General features: G+C 44.3%; 1 protein-coding gene across 1 annotated transcript in view; it reads left to right on the top strand.

The window, feature by feature from the left end:
• Positions 1 to 22,910, top strand: part of NCBP1 (nuclear cap binding protein subunit 1) — a 58,885-nt gene that overhangs the window by 1,996 nt on the left and 33,979 nt on the right. Inside the window, exons 2-10 of the mRNA XM_074953708.1 lie at positions 1,274 to 1,362; positions 3,250 to 3,350; positions 4,905 to 5,061; positions 5,541 to 5,648; positions 7,269 to 7,390; positions 12,489 to 12,558; positions 14,735 to 14,950; positions 18,328 to 18,425; positions 21,539 to 21,602. Of these exons, the coding sequence (XP_074809809.1) occupies positions 1,274 to 1,362; positions 3,250 to 3,350; positions 4,905 to 5,061; positions 5,541 to 5,648; positions 7,269 to 7,390; positions 12,489 to 12,558; positions 14,735 to 14,950; positions 18,328 to 18,425; positions 21,539 to 21,602 (1,025 nt within the window). The remainder of the gene's footprint in view (positions 1 to 1,273; positions 1,363 to 3,249; positions 3,351 to 4,904; positions 5,062 to 5,540; positions 5,649 to 7,268; positions 7,391 to 12,488; positions 12,559 to 14,734; positions 14,951 to 18,327; positions 18,426 to 21,538; positions 21,603 to 22,910) is intronic.

The raw sequence follows: 22,910 nt of genomic DNA, 5'->3' as shown, positions 1-22,910 counted from the left end.
TTTATAAGGGAATAAGGTACAGATTATCAAGGGGTACGAAGTTTGGTTTAGGATCGGATGGTGTAAGGAATACATAATCTGCAATATCCCCAATTGGGGGTAAAAGGTTAACAGGTCCAAGTACCCTCATATGTCAATGTCTGTATGTTGTTCATATAATGGCTACGTTCAGGTGTGAAGTATGAGTGGATACGATGATGAGGATGGATTGACCCTCATTTGGTGAGATCTAATGTTTAGAGAGTTTATGGTTCCAGTTCATATGGTCCAATGGAAAAAGTCTCTCGGTCCCGTTCTTTACTACCATAAGGGGAAGATTCATCTGTGCAGGATGCAGACTTTCTCAGTGGCCAGTTCCAGGCTGGTCACTGAACTCCCATAGGAACTAAGGACCATTACAGACTTCACTACCATTGCTCTAGCTGCAAGGGGCACTGTTTCCACCTTGCCTTCTCTACCACCAGTATGCAGCTTTTAAAACAGATTAAACTCTACTAAAACAAAGTACATGGTATGTACAGTTCTTCCCCGGGGACATGGTGAGAAAATGAACCACATGTGATATCCATCAGTCATGTCACTTAATGCCCTGGTGATGACAGTGTGATAAGAACATATATAGAATAGAGGCAGCTTTTGGGGCATATATGGTTAACTTGGTGCAATCCTACAGACAGAGAATCTACTGCTTTTTCTAGCAACATTTTCGGCTCTGACCTGAGCACTGAGTTTAACTAAAATTGACTCCAAAAGGTCTTTAGTGCTTGCTTGCTTGTCTAGTCTTTTTTCCAAAATAAAAACCATGATAAGTAAAAGGCTACATGAGCATCTTTGCTTAGGCATGTTCTCATGTTATCTTTGGTGCCAGATAATCCCATATGGTACTTCGGATGAACAGTACTTAGGTATTGCTAACTCTATAACATGTGTTTAACTTCACTCTACATGTGTCACCAATACTGTATCTTGCCACTTTAGCAGAAATACACTTCCAAAAACTTTTTTCAAATAAGAGGGTGAAAAGGACTTGAGTAACTGTGAATAAAATGTCTACAGAAACTGGATATGTTTTAAATAATGTTAGCTTTGTTTTTCATGTTTGTTGGGTCTGTCTTAAATAATGGCAATACCTGAATGTCTTGTGGGTAGTTTTTTATTATAGTACAGAACTGGAACATGAGCGGAGGCTGACAGAATTATTCAGAATTTTTTTTTAAAGCAGTCAAGGAATTATTTAACTGGTATTCTTGGTTTCATGAATGTATTGAAACAGGAGGACAACCTCACAAAAGGAGGAGAACATCTGAGCCATCTGAAATTGAAGAGAGACTGGAATCTTTAATATGCAGAGTGGGAGAGAAGGTATGAGTAGCAATTTCTTATGACACGTTGGGCTATTGGTTTTGAATCCTTGGATGTAAGAGTTTATGCTTCTGAGAGTCCTCTGTCTACTACAGGGGTGGGCAAACTTTTTGGCCCAATGGCGACATCTGGATATGGAAATTGTATGGTGGGCCATAAATGCTCATGAAATTGGGGGTTGGGGTGCAGGAGGGGCTGAGGGCTCTGGCTGGGGGTGCGGGCTCTGAGGTGGGACCAGAAATGAGGAGTTCAGGGTGCGGGAGGGGACTCTGGGCTGGGGCAGGGCTCCTGCTGGGGGTACAGGCTCGGGGGGGGGGGCTGGGGATGAGGGTTTGGGGGTGCAGGAGGGTGCGCCGGGCTGGGACCAAGGGGTTTGGAGGCAGGGAGGGGGATCAGGGCAGGGTTTTGGGGTGCGGGAGGGGGTCAGGCGTTCAGGCTCCAGGTGGCGCTTACCTCAAGCAGCTCCCAGAAGCAACAGCATGTCCCCCATTTCGCTCCTATGCGGAGGGGCAGCCAGGCAGTTCAGCATGCTGCCCCATCTGCAGGCGCCTCCTCTGCACCTCCCATTCACCATGGCTCCCGGCCAATGGCAGCTGCGGAGCCCCTTGGCTGACCCTATGCATAGGAGCGGGAGGGGGGCATGCCGCTGCTTCCATGAGCCGCACAGAGCCACAGGCAGAGTGGGGCAAGCCCCGGACCCTGCTCCCCGGGAGCAGCTCAAGGGCCGGATTAAAATGTCTGAAGGGCCGGATGTGGCTCTCGGGCCATAGTTTGCCCATCCCGGTCTAGTACATGAATTGAGACTTTTGTATCAGTGCTTAGTAGTGTAGTGAGTGGGTGTTGAGTGGGAAAAAATTATTGATGGAATAAATTCAGAAAGAGAAGTGCAGGGTTTTTATTGAGGGATTTTGATGGAGGGAAGGTATAAACAAAATATAGAATAAGAGGAAGATCCCAAATGCAGGGGAGACTGCTATGGATGGGAATCAAAAAGTGAGGGTGGACAGGGAGAGAAGGGGAAAACGGGAAATACACTGAAGACAGCTCCAGAAAAAGACCAGTCTATTATAGAGAAGGAAAAAATGGCATGAAGCCAGGTAATGAAAGAAGGTATAAAATAAGTAGTAAGTAGGACTGACTAGTTAGAGTTTGTAAATAGTCATTTAATTTTAATTTCACCCAGTTTTCTATACATACTTTAATTATATTCTGCTAGCTCTAACTGGATACTACTCCGTAGATATATTGTCTATTGAACACTGGTGAAATTATTTGAATAGTATGTTCGCTAACTTTTTCTGCTGTCCAGATTGCTGAAATAGTAAAAACCTTAGAAATGCCTTTGTGGAAAGCTAATTGGCAATGTTCAATTAAATACAGTGCACAACTGTTCTGTTTCTTTAAATGTCAGGGGGCATAGCAGCACAGGTATCTCACTTGGAGGGTAGGCCCCTGTATGTTTCAAGACGCAGACTATAGATACTGAAGAGATCTTTTTAGTTTTTCTCTTTTTAAAAACATTTCAATGAGATTAGGATGGTCCTCCCCCTTAATATATTTGCAATAGATTTGGAGTAACAAAGAAATAAAAATGGACTACCTTCAACAGTTCTGTGTGGAATTCAAGAGGTATTGCTCACTCTCTTGTCTTATTACTTATCTGCTGTCTACTTTCAGCAAACTAAAAATATCTTGTGTAGCCAGATGAAATTTGAAACTCACTCCCACTAAAAAACAAAATGCAAAATTTTATTCTTACCCAGATTTATCTTTTATGAATAAGAGCACAATAAAATAGTCTTCTATTCAAACGGTCTTGTTACTGAAGGGTTGGCTGGCTAACCCTTGATTTGGTTGTGATGGGTTTCTAATTATCTCCTTTCTTAGAGTACTTCTTCTTTGGAGAGCAACTTGGAAGGCCTAGCTGGTGTCTTGGAGGCAGATCTACCGAACTACAAAAGCAAGATATTAAGAATTCTTTGTACAGTGTATGTATGCAAAAGATTTGTGGAGCCAGGTGATGATGTATTATCTACACTAAATGCTTTTCAAACATATATCACATATTTAAAATGTTCATATGAACAGCTCATACATTACTGATACTTCATATTGGCAACAGTAACAACTGGAGGGAAAACTAACATACTGTGTATGCACACTGCATTCTCTTAAGGACTTAGTCTGCTCTAAGAGCAGTTAAGCAGACAGAGGGTCCCAAACCTACTCCCCACCACGGGAAGCCATCTTTCATTATTGGTAGTGTGGGTCTGTAGGGGAGGGCCTTGATGCTGAGCCACCTCAGATGAAGCTGTCACTTCTGGCCCTTGGTGTTGCACTTCTTATACTTTCTGTATCTTGTGTAAGATGAGGTGCTAAGTTCCAGGGTTAGTGAAATTAGAATTGAATGTGCGGTCAAATGATATCACAGCCACGCTTTTCTGAGAATTGTAATGCAAGTTACAATCTTAGTCAAGCAGTTAATTTGCTTCCCACAGCAGTAATGCACATGTCAGGGTATAAAAGTACACATGAATATAAAACATAGTTAAGGAGATGACCTAAAATTATCATCGGAACCATCCCTTTGAATTTCTTAAACACTTTCCATTTAAAATCAGTCATGTGGATGCAATAGCCTTCTTATGTTTAAATTTTAAATTTAAATATGCAATGCAAAATGGTGTTAAGTCTCTTATGTATTCCTGATGTTTCTCTGTATTTAAAGGAATTACACAAGGGCAAACAAAAAGTACTTGTTTAGTAGGGCATACAAATCTTCACAGCCTCTAGCTCTTCAACTGCTTAGTTGTATTCATATAAAAATGTATATGAAAGGGGTGAGAAAAGAAAGTGTGAGAATCCTTATTTCTACTCTAGTTTAGTTTTTTAAAAAACCCTACATAAATTGTTTTAGGACTCCATGATCCTAAAATCTACTTCGACCCTTTCAAGTTCAGCTGCTGGTTCACTAAAATTAAATTGTTTTGGTGTGAATCTTCTGTAAAATGATGCTTTCTTGTGGCTTTTAAACTTCAAAGCCTCTTTATAAAATAGTCCTCAAAACACCTCTATAAAGTGTTGTAAAATTTCCAATAAATGCCATTCCAGGCTCTTATGCCATTTTTATTGTCAATAACAACTTCTATCCAATTCACATTAACTTCAACGTGAGACAGAGGCTACCGCTGACGGATATTAATGCACAATTGCTGCAGGCTTTAGAACCCAGTAGTTTGAAACCATCTAGTTCTCGCCCACTGGAATGAATTGAAGGGAAAATATTTTGAAATTGAATTTAGTAGTAGTTATATTCTCTATAGGATTGTAGTTTAAAAACATTGGAGAGTATTTTTCAGAGCAAAGTAAACAAATCTAAAGAAAAGTTAATGGTCTGGGTTGTACTTCTTATACTAGATCAAGAAATAGATAAGTTTAACCTACCCTATCCAGAATCTGAGATGTTGTATAATTGTGGCAGGTGGCATATGACAGAGGTTAACATCTGATGCAATATTCTTTCTTTTCTGCGTTTAAATCAGTGCACGTCTGTTACCCGAAAAGCTTACTGTTTACACAACACTAGTTGGGTTGCTGAACGCCAGGAACTACAATTTTGGTGGGGAATTTGTAGAAGCCATGATTCGTCAGCTCAAAGAATGTTTGAAAGCCAATATGTATAATGAAGCTGTGTATCTAGTAAGTATTTTTTTCACCTCTTATGCTCCTTTCCCCTTAACCTGATGTGCTGTTCCTGTTACACCTGCCAGAAATAGGGTGTCTCTAATTGTGATCCTGTGGAAACTGGTCTGTTCTAGAGTCAACATGCAGTATTCCATAGATGTACTAGGAGAAGATCTGAGGTGTTCAAGAGATTTTATCCTCCCAAAAGAAATAAAAATTTGAATTCATTCTTTTAGAGAGTGAATATTATTACATAGTTTAAGGGGCAAGGCTTATGAGTTGTTCAGGGAGGGACTCTTTTTACCCTGCATGCTTCCTTCGTGCTACTTGGCGAGTGCTAGTAACTTTTTTTGGCCTAGTAGTTTGTTTTAGTAGCTGAATGAATATTTATATTTGTTGTCAGGTCTCAGATTTACTACTTCAAACTTGCCGAAGTTCTTGCAAGAGAATAGTTTAAAAATGTATAACATCAGAACTTTTCTTTACCTCATTAGGTTCGTTTTCTATCTGACCTTGTTAATTGTCATGTAATAGCTGCGCCTTCAATGGTAGCCATGTTTGAGAACTTTGTGAGTGTGACTCAAGAGGAAGACGTGCCCCAGGTAATACAGGAGTCTTTACTTTGTGGATGACTTGCTATTCCATCAGGAATTTTTCACAGCCAGGCACTTACAGTACCAGCAGTGTAAGGGGTTAAAATGGGCTGGTGCAATGGTAAATTCCCCAAGTGGGTTGCTGACTGTAGTTCCATAGTCTGGCTAGAAGGTAGCAGTGGCAGCTGGAGAAAAAATAAAGTCCTTGGCCCTTCTACGGTCGGTCAGCTCAGGCAGCTTTCTTTACTTTCCAATTTGGCGTATACGTAATCCTCAGTGAGACTCTGCCAAGTTTGTGTTTTGAAACTTTAAAATACTGATCTAATCTGAAAAATGACTCTAAAAATGGCTTTTGTCACTCAGTGACTTTCAAATTAATTATGACCCAATTTTAGAAGAAAAACGTTTTATTTTCTAACTGCCAGCCATGCAGATCCACCATGGTCTCTGGGAGTCAGACTGTGCGCTTTGCTGCTTCTGCATCATCATCAGTAGTGTAAAGATTCTGCAGGCCAGAGGAGGGCCTCAGGGACACCCATGCAATTCCATTGCCTTTAAACAGACTCTTCACATAAACGGAAAGTTAGTAAACAATTGTATTGATACAGAAGTCATAATTGAATACAGGTCTCATCTGTATGAAAGTTGGTAGATATGCTTTTGAATACACCCGTAGGGGAGAACTCGTGACGAAAGAGCCCATTTTTACAGACTATTTCTTTAAAGCATAGTTCTGTTTTGAAAAGCAATTGTCAATTTCAATTTGAACGAAAATTTTAACATTGTTAAAAACTAGTTTATTTTTATAATGAGATCCTGAGACTGTGTTAAAAACAGACAATGGAATTTTATTATGCTTTCCTGCAGTGTTTGAAACAAAACCTGTATGTCAGTGATTGGTTTCACTGGCCAAAGAACACACACAGTGGCAAGTAAATTGATTTTTTTTTAAAAAAGTATTTACTGCTTCTAATCTAAAATATTGGTAAGAGATAAAGATTGTTTCGTAGTAAAGTCGCAGCTGACTGCTCAATCATTACAATTAATAGTGCTGGTGCACAGTATTTTTGCCGTACCAAGTTAAGTGTGTGTGCAGTGTAGTTGCACTCATATCAGTCCCAGGATAGTAGCAAGACGAGGTGAGCAAGGTAATATCTTCTATTATCTAAATCTTTTAAGAAGTTGGTTCATTTAAAAGATGCTACCTTGACCACTTTGTCTTAACCTAAGTGTGGTTATCCAGATACTTAATGTCATGAACATGAACCTATCTCAAAAAGAAAAGGAGTACTTGCGTACTTTGTTAGTCTCTGAGGTGCCACAAGTCCTCCTTTTCTTTTTGCGAATACAGACTAACACGGCTGCTGCTCTGAGACCAATGAATGAATCTGATATCCACATGCTGAAATACATTCACGCTTTCAAACGCAGAGCTGCTGAACACACCTGTGGGTACTGGTGGCTCTGCGAACTAGCACTGAAGTATAGTTGCACTTTTCTCTCCATGCTGGTCAAAGGATCTTATTCTTTCGAATCCCTGTCAAGTAAAATAGGATGTTTCTTGAGAAATTCCTTGTTAAAAGTATGGAACTTAATTTTTAAAAAAAAATTTGTCCTTGTTCTCTGCAGGTGCGATGTGACTGGTATGTGTTTGCATTTCTGTCATCTCTGCCCTGGGTTGGGAAGGAACTGTATGAGAAAAAGGACGCTGAGATGGACCGCATTTTGTCCCAGACTGAAAGCTATTTGAAGTAAGAGTACAGCCAACATCAATCCCCTCTTCCCTGATACCTGGTGAAATGTAGAATAAATAGCTTTGCTTATTGGTGATTCAAAATTAATCTAAAATTGTAAAACCTGATAATTCTCAGAAGTCTGACACAGTGAAATGGCATAGATTGTGGGATTTTTTTAATACTAAATGATTTAAGCACCTCTTTCATACTAGTTGATGCTCCAAGTTTTTTCCAGTTGTCTAAAACTTGTTTAGCTTTTATAATGGTGATGCAAAAATGATAGAACTCTGTTTATTTTGGATTGTTTTGAGGGTTCGTTTAACAGCAGCTTATTAAAGATATAGGACTTGTCTTTCCTGCAGTGTTAGCTTGTGTGGTGCCCCAACTCAACTCCTGTCCACATACAGATCTATAGCTTAAGTTAAATAGTGCTTTAAATTTGAGCTCGCTGGCCAGTTGGGTTATGGGTTGAAGCTTGAGTGCTGCTAACACTCAAGCTAAGGGTATGTCTACACAATATGAAATTAGGTCGAATTTATAGAAGTCGATTTTTTAGAAAGTGATTTTATACCGTTGATTGTGTGTGTCCCCACACTAATGCACTAAGTGCATTAAGTCGCCCGAGTGCGTCTGCAGTACCGAGGCTAGCGTCGACTTTCGGAGCGGTGCACTGTGGGTAGCTATCCCACAGGTCCCGCAGTCTCCGCTGCCCGTTGGAATTCTGGATTAAGCTCCCAATGCCTGATGGGGCAAAAACATTGTTGCAGGTGGTTTTGGGTGTGTGTCGTCAGTCGCCCCTCCCGCCGTGAAAGCAACGGCAGACAATTGTTTCGCGCCTTTTTTCTGTGCGGGTGGCATACTGCTTTCAGCAGATGGTGCAGTAGGACTGCTAACCATCGTCATCATCCACCGCTTCCGCTGCCACTCTGCTCTGCTGATGCTATGAATCCACCTCACAGGTCCTCTGTATGACCATTGTCATCCACTGCTTCCGCTGGCACTCTGCTCTCCTGGTGGTCTTGCAGGGCCTCTTCCACTGCAACTCTGCTTGGCTGCTCGTGTCTTTCCATACCAGGGCAAGCATGCAGTCCGCTCAGCTGTTGTGTCCTGGCAGCAGACGGTGCAGGAGGTCTGCAAAACTGGTCATCCAACCATCGCTTCCCCTGCAACCCTGCTCTCCTGCAGACGCCATACCACAGCAAGCATGGAGTCTGCTCAGATCACTGCGGCAGTTATGAGCATTGTAAACATCTCGCGCATTTATCATGCAGTATATGCAGAACCAGAACCTGCAGAAGCAGGCGAGGAGGTGATGGCAGCACGGTGACGAGAGTGATGAGGACATGGGCACCTCTCAAAGTACGGGCCCCCGCAGTTTGGCCATCCTGGTGGCAGTGGGGCAGGCTCATGCTGTGGAACGCCGATTCTGGGCCTGGGAAACAAGCACAGACTGGTGGGATCGCATAGTGTTGCGGGTCTGGGACGATTCCCAGTGGTTGTAAAACTTTCGCATGCATTAGGGCACTTTCATGGAACTTTGGGACTTGCTTTCCTCTGCCCTGAAGCACAAGAATACCAAGATGAGAGGAGCCCTCGCAGTTCACAAGTGAGTGGCAATAGCCCTCTAGAAGCTTGCAGTGCCAGACAGCTACCGGTCAGTCAGGAATCAATTTGGAGTGGGCAAATCTACTGTGCGGGCCGCTGTGATCCAAGTAGCCAACACAATCACTGAGCTGCTGCTATCAAGAGTAGGGACTCTGGGAAATGTGCAGGTCATAGTGGATGGCTTTGCTGCAATGGGATTCCCTAACTGTGGTGGGGCTATAGACGGAACGCATTTCCCTATCTTGGGACCAAACCACCAAGGCAGCGAGTACATAAACCGCAAGGGGTACTTTTTCAATGGTGCTGCAAGCACTGATGGATCGCAAGGGACGTTTCACCAACATCAACGTGGGATGGCCGGGAAAGGTACATGACGCTCGCATCTTCAGGAACTCTGGCCTGTATGAACAGCTGCAGCAAGGGACTTACTTTCCAGACCAGAAAATAACTGTTGGGGATGTTGAAATGCCTATAGTTATCCTTGGGGACCCAGCCTACCCCTTAATATCATGGCTCATGAAGCCGTACATAGGCAGCCTGGACAGTAGTCAGGAGCTGTTCAACTACAGGCTGAGCAAGTGCAGAATGGTGGTAGAATGCGCATTTAAAAGCACGCTGGCACAGTTTACTGACTCGGTTAGACCTCGGCAAAACCAATATTCCCATTGTTACTGCTTGCTGTGTGCTCCACGATATCTGTGAGTAAGGGGGAGACGTTTATTGAGGGGTGGGAAGTTGAGGCAAATTGCCTGGCATCCGATTTTGAGCAGCCAGACACCAGAGCGGTTAGAAGAGCACAGCAAGGTGCGCTATGCATCAGAGAAGCTTTGAAAACCAGTTTCATGGCTGACCAGGCTACAGTGTGACAGTTCTGTTTCTCCTTGTTGAAAACCCACCCCCTTGATTCACTCTACTTCCCTGTAAGTCAGCCGCTGTCCCCGTCCCCCTTCAGTCACCGTTTGCAGAGGCAATAAAGTCATTGTTTCAAATTCATGCATTCTTTATTCATTTGTCACACAAATAGGGGGATAACTCTAAGGTAGCCCAGGAAGGGGGAGGGAAGCACTGGGTGGGGTGGTGGATGAGTGAAGGACAAGGCCACACTGCACTTCAAAACTTATTGAATGCCAGCCTTCTGTTGCTTGGACAGTCCTCTGGGGTGGAGTGGCTGGGTGCCCAGAGGGCCCCCCGCATTCTTGGGCGTCTGGGTGAGGAGGCTATGGAACTTGTGGAGGAGGGCGGTTGGTTATACAGGGGCTTCAGTGGCGATCTGTGCCTTTCCTGCACATCAACCATATGTTGGAGTATATCCGTTTGATCCTCCAGTAGCCTCAGCATTGCATCCTACCTCCTTTCATCATGCTCCCGCCACCTTTCCTCCTGATCCCGCAACCTCTCCTCGCTCCAGCCATCTATCCTATTGCGTGTCCTTCCTGTCCTTGCGTTCATTTTGTGCTTTCCTGGACTCTGCCATTGTCTGCCTCCACACATTCTGCTGCGCTCTTTCAGTTTGGGTGGACTGCATGAGCTCAGAGAACATTTCATCACGAGTGTGGTTTTTTTCGCCTTCTTGTCTGCGCTAGCCTCTGGGACGGAGATCCTAGTCGCAGCATTGAAACATTTACAGCTGCGGGGCGGGAGGGGGAAGGGAGATTAAAATTGAAAAAGGCACATTGGCCATTTAAAAGGAGGGGCTGATGTTTTTGGGTTAATGTGCAACACAAACCCAACTAACCTCTCCCCCTCCCCCTGCCCCCAATTCTCTGGGGTGATCGCTTCACCCCTCCCCCCACCATGTGGCTAACAGCGGGGATGATTTTTTTTCAGCCACAGGCAAACAGTCCAGCAGGAACGGCCACCTGTGAATGTCCCCTTAATAAAATTCCCCTATTTCAACCAGGTGACCATGAATGATATCACTCTCCTGAGGATAACACAGAGAGATAAAGAATGGATGTTGCTTGAATGCTAGCAAACACCGGGTGACCACACGCTGCCATGCTTGCTTATGCAGTGATTCCAGACTATGTGCTACTGGCCTGGCAGGGTAAAGTGTCCTACCATGGAAGATGCAATAAGGCTGCCCTCCCCAGAAACCTTTTGCAAAGGCTTTGGGAGTACCTCCAGGACAGCTTCATTGAGATGTCCCTGGAGGATTTCTGCCCCGTCCCCAGACACGTTAACAGACTTTTCCAGGAGCTATACTGGCCGTGAATGCATCTCAAGTCTTCAGGGCAAATTAATCGTTAAACATGCTTGCTTTTAAACCGTGTATTATATTTACAAAGGTACACTCACCAGAGCTGCCTTCTCCACCTTCAATGTCCGGGAGCCAGGGTTGGGAGGGTGTTGGCTCCAGGGTGATAAACAGTTCCTGTGTGTCGGGGAGAACGGTTTCTCCACTTGCCTTGTGTGTGCTATCTTCAACCTCCCTCTCCTCTTCATCTTCATCCCCAAAATCCTCATCCCTGTTGCATGAGACTTCCCCCCTCCCTTGCAGGAGTCCACGTACAGGGGTGGGGCAGTGGTAGGAGCACCCCCTACAGTTGCACGCAGCTCATCGTAGAAGCGGCATGTCTGGGGCTCTGACCCCGACCAGGCGTTTGCCTCTTGGGTTTTTTAGTAGGCTTGCCTAAGCTCCTTAAGTTTCATGCTGTACTGCTGCGGGTCCCTGTGATAGCCTCTGTCCTTCATGCCCTTGGAGATTTTTTTCAAATATTTTGGCATTTTGTCTTTTGGAACGGAGTTCTGATAGTATGGATTCGTCTGCCCATACAGCAATCGGATCCAGTACCTCCCGTTCAGTCCATGCTGGAGCTCTTTTGCGATTCTGGGACTCCATGGTCACCTCTGCTGATGAGCTCGCCACACTGGCCAAACAGGAAATAAAATTCAGAAGTTCACGGGGCTTTTCCAGTCTACCTGGCCAGTGCATCCGAGTTCAGAGTGCTGTCCAGAGCTATCACAGTGGAGCACTGTGGGATAGCTCCTGGAGGCCAATACTGTCAAATTGTGTCCACACTGACCCAAATTCAACCCGGCGATGTTGATTTTAGCGCTAATCCCCTCATCGGGGAGGAGTACAGAAATTGATTTTAAGAGCCCATTAAGTCGACAGAAATGGCTTCGTTGTGTGGACGGGTGCAGGGTTAAATCGATCTAGCACTGCTAAATTCGACCTAAACTCATAGTGTAGACCAGGGCTAAGAATGTGGTGGGGGCTCAACTTCTGTGTTTCTTTTCAAACACTGGATGCTGCTAATCGTCACTCTGTGCTGTGAAATGTCCACTATAACTGGATGAGTTAACTCAAGTGTAGGTAACTAAACACTGCAGCGAGGACAACCCATAGTAGCACTTTAAATAATACCTGACAGATTAGTAAATGGTAATTTACTACAAAGCTACTGAGCTGAAGAGCTCAAATGCTGTACATGCACAATAGAAAACATTACTTTTTCTAGATTACAGTTTTAAAATGGATAGGCTTTCTCTCTATATGTCATAGACGGCGTCAGAAGATCCATGTACCCATGTTACAAGTTTGGTCTGCTGACAAGCCACATCCACAAGAAGAGGTAAATGGATTTTATTTGTTATGTAGTAACAAAAGTAGAAAAATCTGTGGCTAAAGCACTTTTTTCTTTCCCCTTCTGAAAAAGTGATCTTGTTGAAGCAAATATTTCTCCCTTTCCCCGTGGTTTGTGTTATCACCAGTAGGTTCTACGTAACCAGCTGTCTTTAGTGTCTCAGGTCTAACCCTGTGCAAAACATGGCCATTCTACAGGGACACACTTGTTTTCTGGCACGCCACTTAGGAAAACACTTGCTGCTCAGCTGAGCAGCGGCTGCAGACTGAGATCACTGTGGGGAGAGTACTGTGAGGCTCCCTTTTTTGGGGTATCCTGATGCAACTAGTTATCTAGTCACCATTTGGGAGAGAGACATTGTGTTGGAAACAACACTGACCTTGACAGAAAGGGGACCTGTACTGTTGGCCCTTCAGTGACCTCATTCTTTGCAGCGGTCTTGTGTTCACAGGTAGGTTCAGGGCCTACCTTTTGTCTCCGTCACGCTCAGAAGGACCCACCTGCTGTTGTGTGGCAAGAAGCACAGCAGCACTGCCACTCCTCCCCCTTGGAAGACAGGTATGAAGAGTTGCACTGGTAGTGTTGGCCAGGGATCCCAGCTTGGCCCCCTCATGTGGGAAATCAGAGGAACTGTGTTCCTGTGGGAGGCGGGGCTATTAGCGTAGTTCAGCCCCTCTGTAACGTAGCAGGCAATGGAGCAGCGCAAGGGGCTCAGAGAGAGATGCTCCCACTTCAGCGAATGTTTTCAGTACCCTTGCTGCAATCCTGAATGGGAGGGGTCATCTCTTCCGGCTCTGAAGCTCCCAGGAGAAGCTCTGTTACAGAGTGAGCGTAGGCTCTGAGTAAGAGACAGACGGGGACGATGGATTCTGCCTACAAGTGGGGGGGGTCACAAGGCCCCGGTCAAGCCAGAAGCTGGGGTGGGGGCCCTCGAGGGCAGACCCTGGCCCATGCTGTGCCCTTCTCTCCCTCCCTCCCCCCGAGCGGGTGGAAGGTCCACGGCTCCCCACAGCTGCCTGCGTGGCTCATACCCCACTCCGACTTCCAGCCTGGCAGTGGCGCCGAAGAGCTGGGGCAATGTAAGAGCTGCCCAGGCAGCTGTGGGGAGCCACGGACCCTCCACTTTCTCTGGGTGGAGGAGTCTGGGGGCGGGGACACGGGCCAAGGGCTGCTCGGGGGAGGATGGTCCATGCTCCCCACAGCTTCTCTGGGTGCCTCTTACCTGGGACGGGAGCTGCTTCTGGCCTGTCCAACGGGCAGGACCTTAGGAGGAGGGGCAGGGGGTTGAGCCCGTGGCAAAAAGTGGACGGGCCAGACCTCTTGCCCGCCCTCCCCCACGTCCTGGTTCCCCTAGTGAGAGGTAGATATGGACTTCCGCATGTGCTACATTCTGCACTGCAGGCTCATTAAGCAAAGAGGGAATATGACTCCTCACCCTGTGTCCTCATGGGAACATGCTACCATCAGGATATTGAGAGGCTACAGGCAAGATGCAAAATGTATAGGGATGTAGCATGGTTAAAAGTGCTGATTACTGAGTAAATAAAGTATCGATCAATTTCTGAAAGATTCTGTAACAAAGTTTTCATTTTGTTTTCTAAAGTCAAGATATACAGAAAATAAGAATTGTTATAGCTTCTGTTGACCCGAAACATAGAAAATTGTATTTAGAAGCAGTTGTCTCTTGTCTCAGTATTTCCCTTGTTTTCTCTCATTTGTGACTTAAGAGAGAATTTGCTGCTGCTCCTGCTTGTGTTGAATGTATCATAAGCTTATGCACACCCCATCACTAACAATAGTTGAGCACTGGGCTATTTTATTATTAGTAGAATTTTAAAAGTGGCAACACTTGTGAATGTGTGGAACTATGAAGGCTACTTTCTTCTGTGTATAGAATTACTAAATTTAAACAATCAGTCTCTTATCTCCTAAATGAATAGATGGTTGCTAATAAGCAGCGTAGCCAGATGCCTTGCTTTTCTGAGCGTGTGAGTGATAGAGTTCGGTAATGAGGAAATCCTTTTTTGAAAATGCCTGGCGCTCTGAAGGGCTTTCTGGAGTGGCTGATGGAGGAACTAAGCTCTTGCGAATGACAATATAGAATTTTGTAATTTCCTGAGATACTTTATCTGATATTTAAAAATGTTTCCTGTCTTGTTTTTAGTATTTAGACTGCCTTTGGGCCCAGATTCAGAAGTTGAAAAAAGACCGCTGGCAGGAAAGACACATTCTGAGGCCCTACCTTGCCTTTGACAGCATCCTCTGTGAAGCCCTGCAGCACAATCTGCCTCCTTTTACCCCACCCCCTCACACTGAAGATTCGGTTTACCCTATGCCGAGAGTTCTCTTTCGAATGTTTGACTACACAGATGACCCTGAGGTATGTGGTATTCAGGAGGTGGAGGAAAGCGAGGGTTTTGCATACTGACATCTAAATCTACAGCAAGGGTCACAAAGCTGGTGGAAACTCAGACCAATGCAGGGTGAGACTTCCCCCTCTCCCCCCCCTTTTTATGGACTGATAACCAGCGTGAAGGATCAGCGGTAATGTTTTGATGTCGCTGGGAAGACACCAACATGAAAAATTTACTTTGGCAGTTCATGCAATCATACATGTCAGCTTCGTTTGACAATTGAAAATTGCCAGAGTTAATATCTTAACGTGTACAAACACTTATAACAGGGGTGGCCAACCTGTGGCTCCGGAGCCACATGCGGCTCTTCGTAAGTTAAGATGCGGCTCCTTGTCTAGGCACCGACTCCAGGGCCGGAGCTACAGGCGTCAATTTTCCAATGGGCCGGGGTGCTCACTGCTCAGCCCCTGGCTCTGCCACAGGCCCTGCCCCCCCTCCACCCCTCCCCTCAGCCTGCAGGGCCCTCGCTCCTCTCCCCTCCCCCCAGAGCCTCCTGCATGCCACAAAACAGCTGATTGGGAGGTATGGGGAGGGGCGGGGGGGGGGGGGGGCTTCTGACGCATTACTGTGGCTCTTTGGCAATATACATTGGTAAATTCTGGCTCCTTCTCAGGCTCAGGTTGGCCACCCCTGATTTTATAATATATGTCATAACGTGCATATAAGATACGGTATGATAAATGAATTTAAGGTGCACCTTTAGCTACCCTCACCTGGTCTTAGCCCACTAATCTGTCTCACTGAGATGATTTCTGATGTTCCAAACCCCTGAGTAGCTTCACACAGCTGAGTGGGTTTTTTAAAAAGTCTTCCAGAGAAACCTTCCCCCAAATGCAGAATGTCCTTTTCTCCCCTCTACCAAAATTATTTACCTGGGCCCAAAGGGGGCAATGTTCTGTCCTAGAACATTAATAACTTTTTCGCAAAAAAAGTCTCAGCATTCAAGTCTGTTGTTACACTACCTTGCTGAGGTAGAAACAGGATCCTTATACTGTTGAAAATGGGAGAATCTCCACTTCTGATGAGACCTAGTGCTTGAAATAACTGACTTTGAATTATGCATTTTTAGGTATAGAAAAAACTACTGGATCACCTGCAGAGCCCTGTACATTTAGGGTGCATGGTAACTGCAGTGCTTTGTTTAACAGGCAGAGGTACATTTTAAAAAAAAACAAAAAACCTCCATGAAGCTTTTAGATTTTATAAAATAATTGTAGAAGTTATTCTATAATATATGGTATGCATAGTATATGATACCATGGTTTAAATGTTTTATTGGTACTCATTTGGGATGGTTGGCCTGCCTCGTGGCTTTTGCAGTTTGTGAGTAGTGAAGTGTTATGCCAGACTCTCATTAATAAAACTGTTATACCATGTCATGTATTCTATGTTTAAAAACTTTTTAAACAGTGCCAAATACTGCACACACTAATTTTGACCTCATGTGTATTCAAAAATATTTTCTAAATCTTCCTGTTAACAGAAGCTGGTATCCTAACCATTATGGGAAGAGCAAGTAACTTTCTCACTGCCATTGATTGCCTTTCAAGGACCATTGGTATAATCTGAGAATGCATTGCCATTAAATAGCGATACATTTCGTTAACTACTCCTGTCTATTTTAGTATATTTATGTAACCCTTTCTTTACTATATCTGGAAACATGAAAAGCATGCCCAGTGTGGGAAGTGAGAAGTCAGATTTACTTGCTATAAATGTGGGAAGGGGGTGCCTCGAATCTTGTTGGTTTTTTTTTTTGGTTGATATGGATGACATAGTCTGACCTTCCTTGCGGTAGCTGAAAAGGATGCGGTATCAATGTGTCTATTGATGCGGTCTTTACATGTGAAGTAACTCTTATTATGAATTGTAGCCATTTTGTGTAATATTCAGAAGCAGTTGGGGTAAAGGTGGTGTGTGGGGCAATGGGGAATATGACAGGATGAAATTGTACAGAAGTGCTGAATATATTCTTGGAAGCTTAGGTTAAAAACAACATTTGAGTGGTGAAAATGACCAGTAACTGGTCAAAACGGGCGCAGCTGAAATTGTATCTGGGTATTAGAACTTTAATATAAGTGAACTGAGGTCTCATCTACAAACAAGACAACCTGATACAAAAAGCTAGATATGAGTTCTAGTGCTGTCTGTTTTTTGTTTGAAATTGTCTTTAAGGATGTCATTTTATTTGAAACTACTCCCTTTGTATTTTAGCAGTTTAAAACACTTGATGAAACAGATTGCTTCGAGGAAGTTTTTATACCCAACAGCAAACAGTGTTCAATCCCTGTGAATAATTATTTATAATAGAACTACAAAAACAACGAGGAGTCCGGTGGCACCATAAAGACTACTAACAGATTTATTGGGGCATAAGCTTTCGTGGGTTAAAAAAAACCCACTTCAGATGCATGGAGTGAAAATTGCAGGTATAGGCATAAATATGCTGGCACATGAAGAGAAGGGAGTTACCTTACAAGTGGAGAACCAGTGTTGACCAAGCCAATTCAGTCAGGGTGGATGTGGTCCACTCCCAATAGCTGATGAGGAGGTGTCAATACCCAGAGAGGGAAAATTGCTTTTGTAGTGAGCCAGCCACTCCCAGTCCCTGTTCAGGCCTAAATTAATGGTGTTAAGTTTGCAAATGAATTGCAGTTCTGCAGTTTCTCTTTGAAGTCTGTTTTTGAAGGTTTTTTGTTGAAGGATGGCTACTTTTAAATCTGTTGAATGTTCAGGGAGATTGAAGTGTTCTCCTGGCTTTTGTGTGTTACCATTCCTAATGTCTGATTTGTGTCCATTTATTCTTTTACATAGAGATTGTCTGGTTTGGCCAATGTACATGGTAGAGGGGCATTGCTGGCACATGATAGCATATATCACGTTAGTAGATGTGCAGGTGAAAGAGCCCCTGATGGTGTGGCTGATGTGGTTGGGTCCTCCGATGGTGTCGCAAGAGTAGATATGGGGACAGAGTAGGCAACGGGATTGGTTCCTGGGTTAGTGTTTCTGTGGTGTGTAGTTGCTGGTGAGTATTTGCTTCAGGTTGGGGGGCTGTCTGTAAGCAAGGACTGGCCTGCCTCCCAAGGTCTGTGAGAGTGAGGGATCGTTTTCTGGGGTAGGTTATAGATCGTTGATGATGAGCTGGAGAGGTTTTAGCTGGGGGCTGTATGTGATGGCCACTGGTGTTCTGTTATTTTCCTAGTTAGGGCCTGTACTGTAGTAGGTGACTTCTGGGTACCCATCTCTCTCTGTCAATCTGTTTCCTCACTTCCCCAGGTCGGTATAATAGAACTAGTCACTTGTAATAGTGACTTTTCATATATCTTAATTCCTTTTTTAATAGGGTCCTGTTATGCCTGGTAGTCATTCGGTTGAGAGATTTGTAATTGAAGAGAATCTTCACTGCATCATCAAATCCCACTGGAAAGAGAGAAAAACGTGGTAAGAAGTCTTTTCACTGAGTGAATAAAGGAAAAGTGGTATGATACCACAATACCCCTTCCTGATTTTTTTTAGCTTTCTGTCTTAAGCATCATGACTTTCAGAGGAGACCTTAAAAATCCTGAAATGATGTTGTCCAAAAGCTTGAGATGAAGAAGTTAAGAAATTATATTCCTGCATTCCACTAAGATTTTAAATTTAAAATTGCTTCCAAAAAAGAGCCAGTAGCCTTAGTGTAGACATTTAGGGTATGTCTACACTACGAAATTAGGATGATTTTATAGAAGTCGATTTTATACAGTCGATCGCGTATGTCCACACTAAGCGCATTAAGTTGGCGGAGTGTGTCCTCACTACCGTAGCTAGCATAGATTTACAGTAGCTATCCCACAGTTCCCGCTGCCCATTAGAATTCTGGGTTAAGCTCCCAATGTCTGATGGGGCAAAAACATTGTCGTGGGTGGTTTTGGGACATGTCGTCAGGCCTCCCTCCCTCCATGAAAGCAATGGCAGACAACGTTACGTGCCCTTTTTCCTGGGTTACCCATGCAGACGCCATACCACGGCAAGCATGGAGCCCGCTCGGCTCACCATCACTGTTCATCTCCCGGGTGCTGCTGGCAGATGCGGTACTGCATTGCTACACAGCAGCAGCTCCTTGCCTTCGCGGCAGACGGTGCAGTAGGACTGATAGCTGTCGTACGTTTCCTGGGTACTCCTGGCAGACCTCGGTGAGGTCGATTGGGGCGCCTGGACAGACATGGCTGTCCTCCTCTTAGAGCACCGAATGGGAGCCAGAGACTCCAGGTCATTCTCCTTTAAGTTTCGTCTCATGGAGATTCAGTCCTGCCTGGAATATCTTGTGAGCTGGAGTCTTCTGCCTAAGGCTGCTCTCCCAGCTGGCAGCACCGCACGGTCACGCCTACCCCTTGCTCCCATGGCTCATGAAGCCTGGACAGTAGTAAGGAGCAGTTCAACTGTAGGCTGAGCAAGTGCAGAATGGTGGTAGACTGTACCTTTGGACGTTTAAAAGCTCGCTGGCGCTGTTCGCTGACTAGGTCAGACCTCAGCGCAACCAACATTCCCATTGTTATTGCTGCTTGCTGTGTGCTCCGTATCTGTGAGAGTAAGGGGGAGACGTTTATGGCGGGGTGATTAGAAGAGCACAGCAAGGCGCGCTGCGCAGCAGAGAGGCTTTGAAAACCAGTTTCATGACTGGCCAGGCTTCTGTGTGACAGTTGTTTGTGTTTCTCCTTGATGCAAACCCGCCCCCTTTGTTGATTTTAATTCCCTGTAAGCCAGCCGCCCTCCCCTCTTTGAAATAAAGTAACTATTGTTTTGAAACCATGCATTCTTTCTTTCTTAAAAAAATAAATAAAAGATAACGGACTAGGTAGCCTGGGTGGGGGAGGAGGGAAGGACAAGGCCATGTTGCTTATTGTAGCCACACTAAAAATCAAACAGTTTGAATGACAGCCTTCTGTTGCTTGGGCCATCCTCTGGAGTGGAGTGGCTGGGTGCCTGGAGCCTTGCCTCCCCTCCCCGTGTTCTTGGGCATCTGGGTGAGGAGGCTATGGAACTTGGGGAGGAGGGTAGGCGGTTATACAGTGGATACAGCGGGAGTCTGTGCTCTTGTTGGCTTTCCTGCACCTCCAACACACACTTCGTTATGTCAGTTTGCTCCCCCATTAGCCTCAGCATCGCGTCCTGCCTCTACTCTTCGCGCTCGCTTATTTCTTTTCTGGCCTCTGCCACTGAATGCCTCCATGCTTTAAGCTGTGCCTTATCAGTGAGGGAGGACTGCATGAGCTCGGAAAACATGTTATCAAGAGTGCGTTTTTTTCGCCTTGTAATCTGCGTTTACCTCAGAGACAGAGATGATAGGGGGAGCATAGAAACATTCTATACTCTAGGATTCTGAGGGGACTGGATCGTCACCTGTGCTGCTGAGTTCGCCACACTGACCAAACAGGAAATGAAATTCAGAAGTTCCCGGAGCTTTTCCTGTGTACCTGGCTAGTGCATCGGAGTTCAAAGTGCTGTCCAGAGCGGTCACAATGGAGCACTCTGGGATAGCTCCCGGAGGCCAATACCATCGATTTGCATCCGCACTACCTCAAATTCAACCCAGCAAGGTCGATTTTAGCAGTACTCCCCTCGCTGGGGAGGAGTACAGAAGTCGATTTTAAGAGCCCTTTAAGTCGACAGAATGGGCTTGGTTGTGTGGACACATTCATTTTAAAATCGACCTAATGTGGCTAAATTTGACCTAACCCCATAGTGTTGACCAGGGCTTAGTGATAAACAGGCAGGATTAGTGTTTGTGGCAACAGTTCTTGCACAATGACTGGTAGGATTTCTAGTTTCTGTGGAATCGAAAGCTCTGTGTTCTTGTGAAGACTTTGACTGTTATGATTAATGGGAGGATTCCGGTCTTAGTCTTTCCACTTTGCTTGTGGAAATTATCTAGAGGTAGTTATAAATTAGTGCAAGTGGACTAGGCTTAGACTAATTGAAGAGTGGCATTATTTTCCTTTGGGACGAATGCTGGATAATGAAGCGTTCATTAAATGATATTGCAAATGTCAGAAGGCCTCTTGTATTTTCCATTAGCTCATCCTATATTCAAATATCAATGGTAAAATAAGGGCCATGGGGAGGTGGCTCGGCAGGCGCTTGCTAATGAGAGACTCTTCATTTTGGTTCCTGAATCAAATCCAGGCAAGGCAAGTGGTGACTGGCAGGTTTATGTCTGGCTTATATGAGCTGAGTTTGATTTCAGTCCAGCGTTCAGGTGGGCAGGTACCAACATTATGCAAACTACCACAAAACTTGTACTAGATGATACCTTTGTTAGTAGTCTGAGTATTCAGGAATTGCATATGCATGAAAATAAACATGTCCCTCCTGGTTATGGTTCAGGCGTATCTGGGTGAGCGTGCACTGATGCTTGTGTGGCACCTGTTGTGTATAAATAGCTGACTTCAGTCGTCAGACCTGTCAGTCCGAGAGCCTTCATGCAGAAAATGAACTGTTCCGTAAATCATCATTTCTTGGTACCTAGACCATATCTAATGTGTTGCATTCTAACTCCCCTGTATTTATTTTTGCAGTGCTGCACAGCTACTGAGCTATCCAGGAAATAACAAGATCCCTTTGAACTATCACATAGTTGAGGTATGCATTTTACACGCTGCATCTTGTACAATGATACCTTTACTTCCTAAATAATAGATTCCAAACCATTGTATTCCATTCTTTGGGTATTCGAGTAGCCTGAAGGCTAGGGTGTAGTTTCTCACTGTCTTAGATTATCGTCCTGCAGTTTTAATAAGTGGATCAAGTTCAGTTACTTCTATTGCAATAGTATTTCAAATAATGGCATTTCTCAAGTTTTACCTGTGTGTTTTCGTAGCTGGCCAACATGCTAATAGGCCATCTCTGAGATGGTCTTTTTTAAAGATTTTTAGTACTGAAAAGAACTTTGTTAATCAAACCCCCCCCCCCCAAAAAAACCTTTGTCTCTTACTAGTTAGTTTTCTGAGTTGCTTAAAGCACTGTATGTCACGTCCCAAAAGGTTTTAGCTTTTAATTTGAAATCAATTTCTGGCTGTTTAGTGATGTTTCTTTTTCCATAGTCACCTCTCCGGGTGGAGGGATTTTTAATAACTACAAATGTGAGTGAGAAGACAAATGTAGGTTCTCAGTCAGTTCCTCTATTCAGAGAACTCTCAAAGGCTGATGCAGTCATGCAGAACTTTGTACGTTAAACTGGATATAAGGTTGAATGTGGTGACTTGAGTGTTAACTGCAACTTGTTTTGCAAGGCCTCTATGAAAAAGTAAACATTAAAACTAGGAAGTTCAGTTAAACTTACGAGCAGGTGATAATCTTGTGGGTGAATGGCTAAACAAAATCACTCTGGGAATTAAAGGTTTACAATCCAAAATCCCCGAATTTTTTTAAAAACAGGAATCTCATATTATTAGGTCAACCAAACCACCTCATCTCTACCCCTGTTCAGGCCAAAGAAACAGCAGAAATGGAGATTGCTTTATCTCTCCATAATAGTTTTATCTTATCAGTGGCTACAAACCCTAAACTGCCTTTAGTGTTAATCAGAGAGTTGTTGTACAGAGTCTTGTATTGTGCTGGCTGTACACAATCTCCATAAGAAATAACTTATCATTCTCAATTAAAGACTGCTTAAAGGCCTTCAAAAAATTCCAAATCAGAAATGTATGCAGGGGCCTCCTCTTCAATCACTAATCTGAGTAAGATATGAAAGTAATAAGGTTTGTAGGTAAGAAGGTAACAAGGGGAAATGGAAAGTGGGTGTTACAGGTTGCTTGACCGTGACTGGTAATCTTCCTGTCTATGAATGTGTCGTTAACAAAACGACAAAGTTCTTTGGTTTCTTTTGTCTGAGAAACTGGAAAATTCAGTGTTAGTAAAAAAAAAAGAAAACTGCTATGCTCTTGTAAG

Source organism: Natator depressus, chromosome 5, assembly GCF_965152275.1.
Source record: "Natator depressus isolate rNatDep1 chromosome 5, rNatDep2.hap1, whole genome shotgun sequence".
NCBI classification, from domain to species: domain Eukaryota; kingdom Metazoa; phylum Chordata; order Testudines; family Cheloniidae; genus Natator; species Natator depressus.
This window is presented reverse-complemented; position numbering and strand designations above follow the sequence as displayed.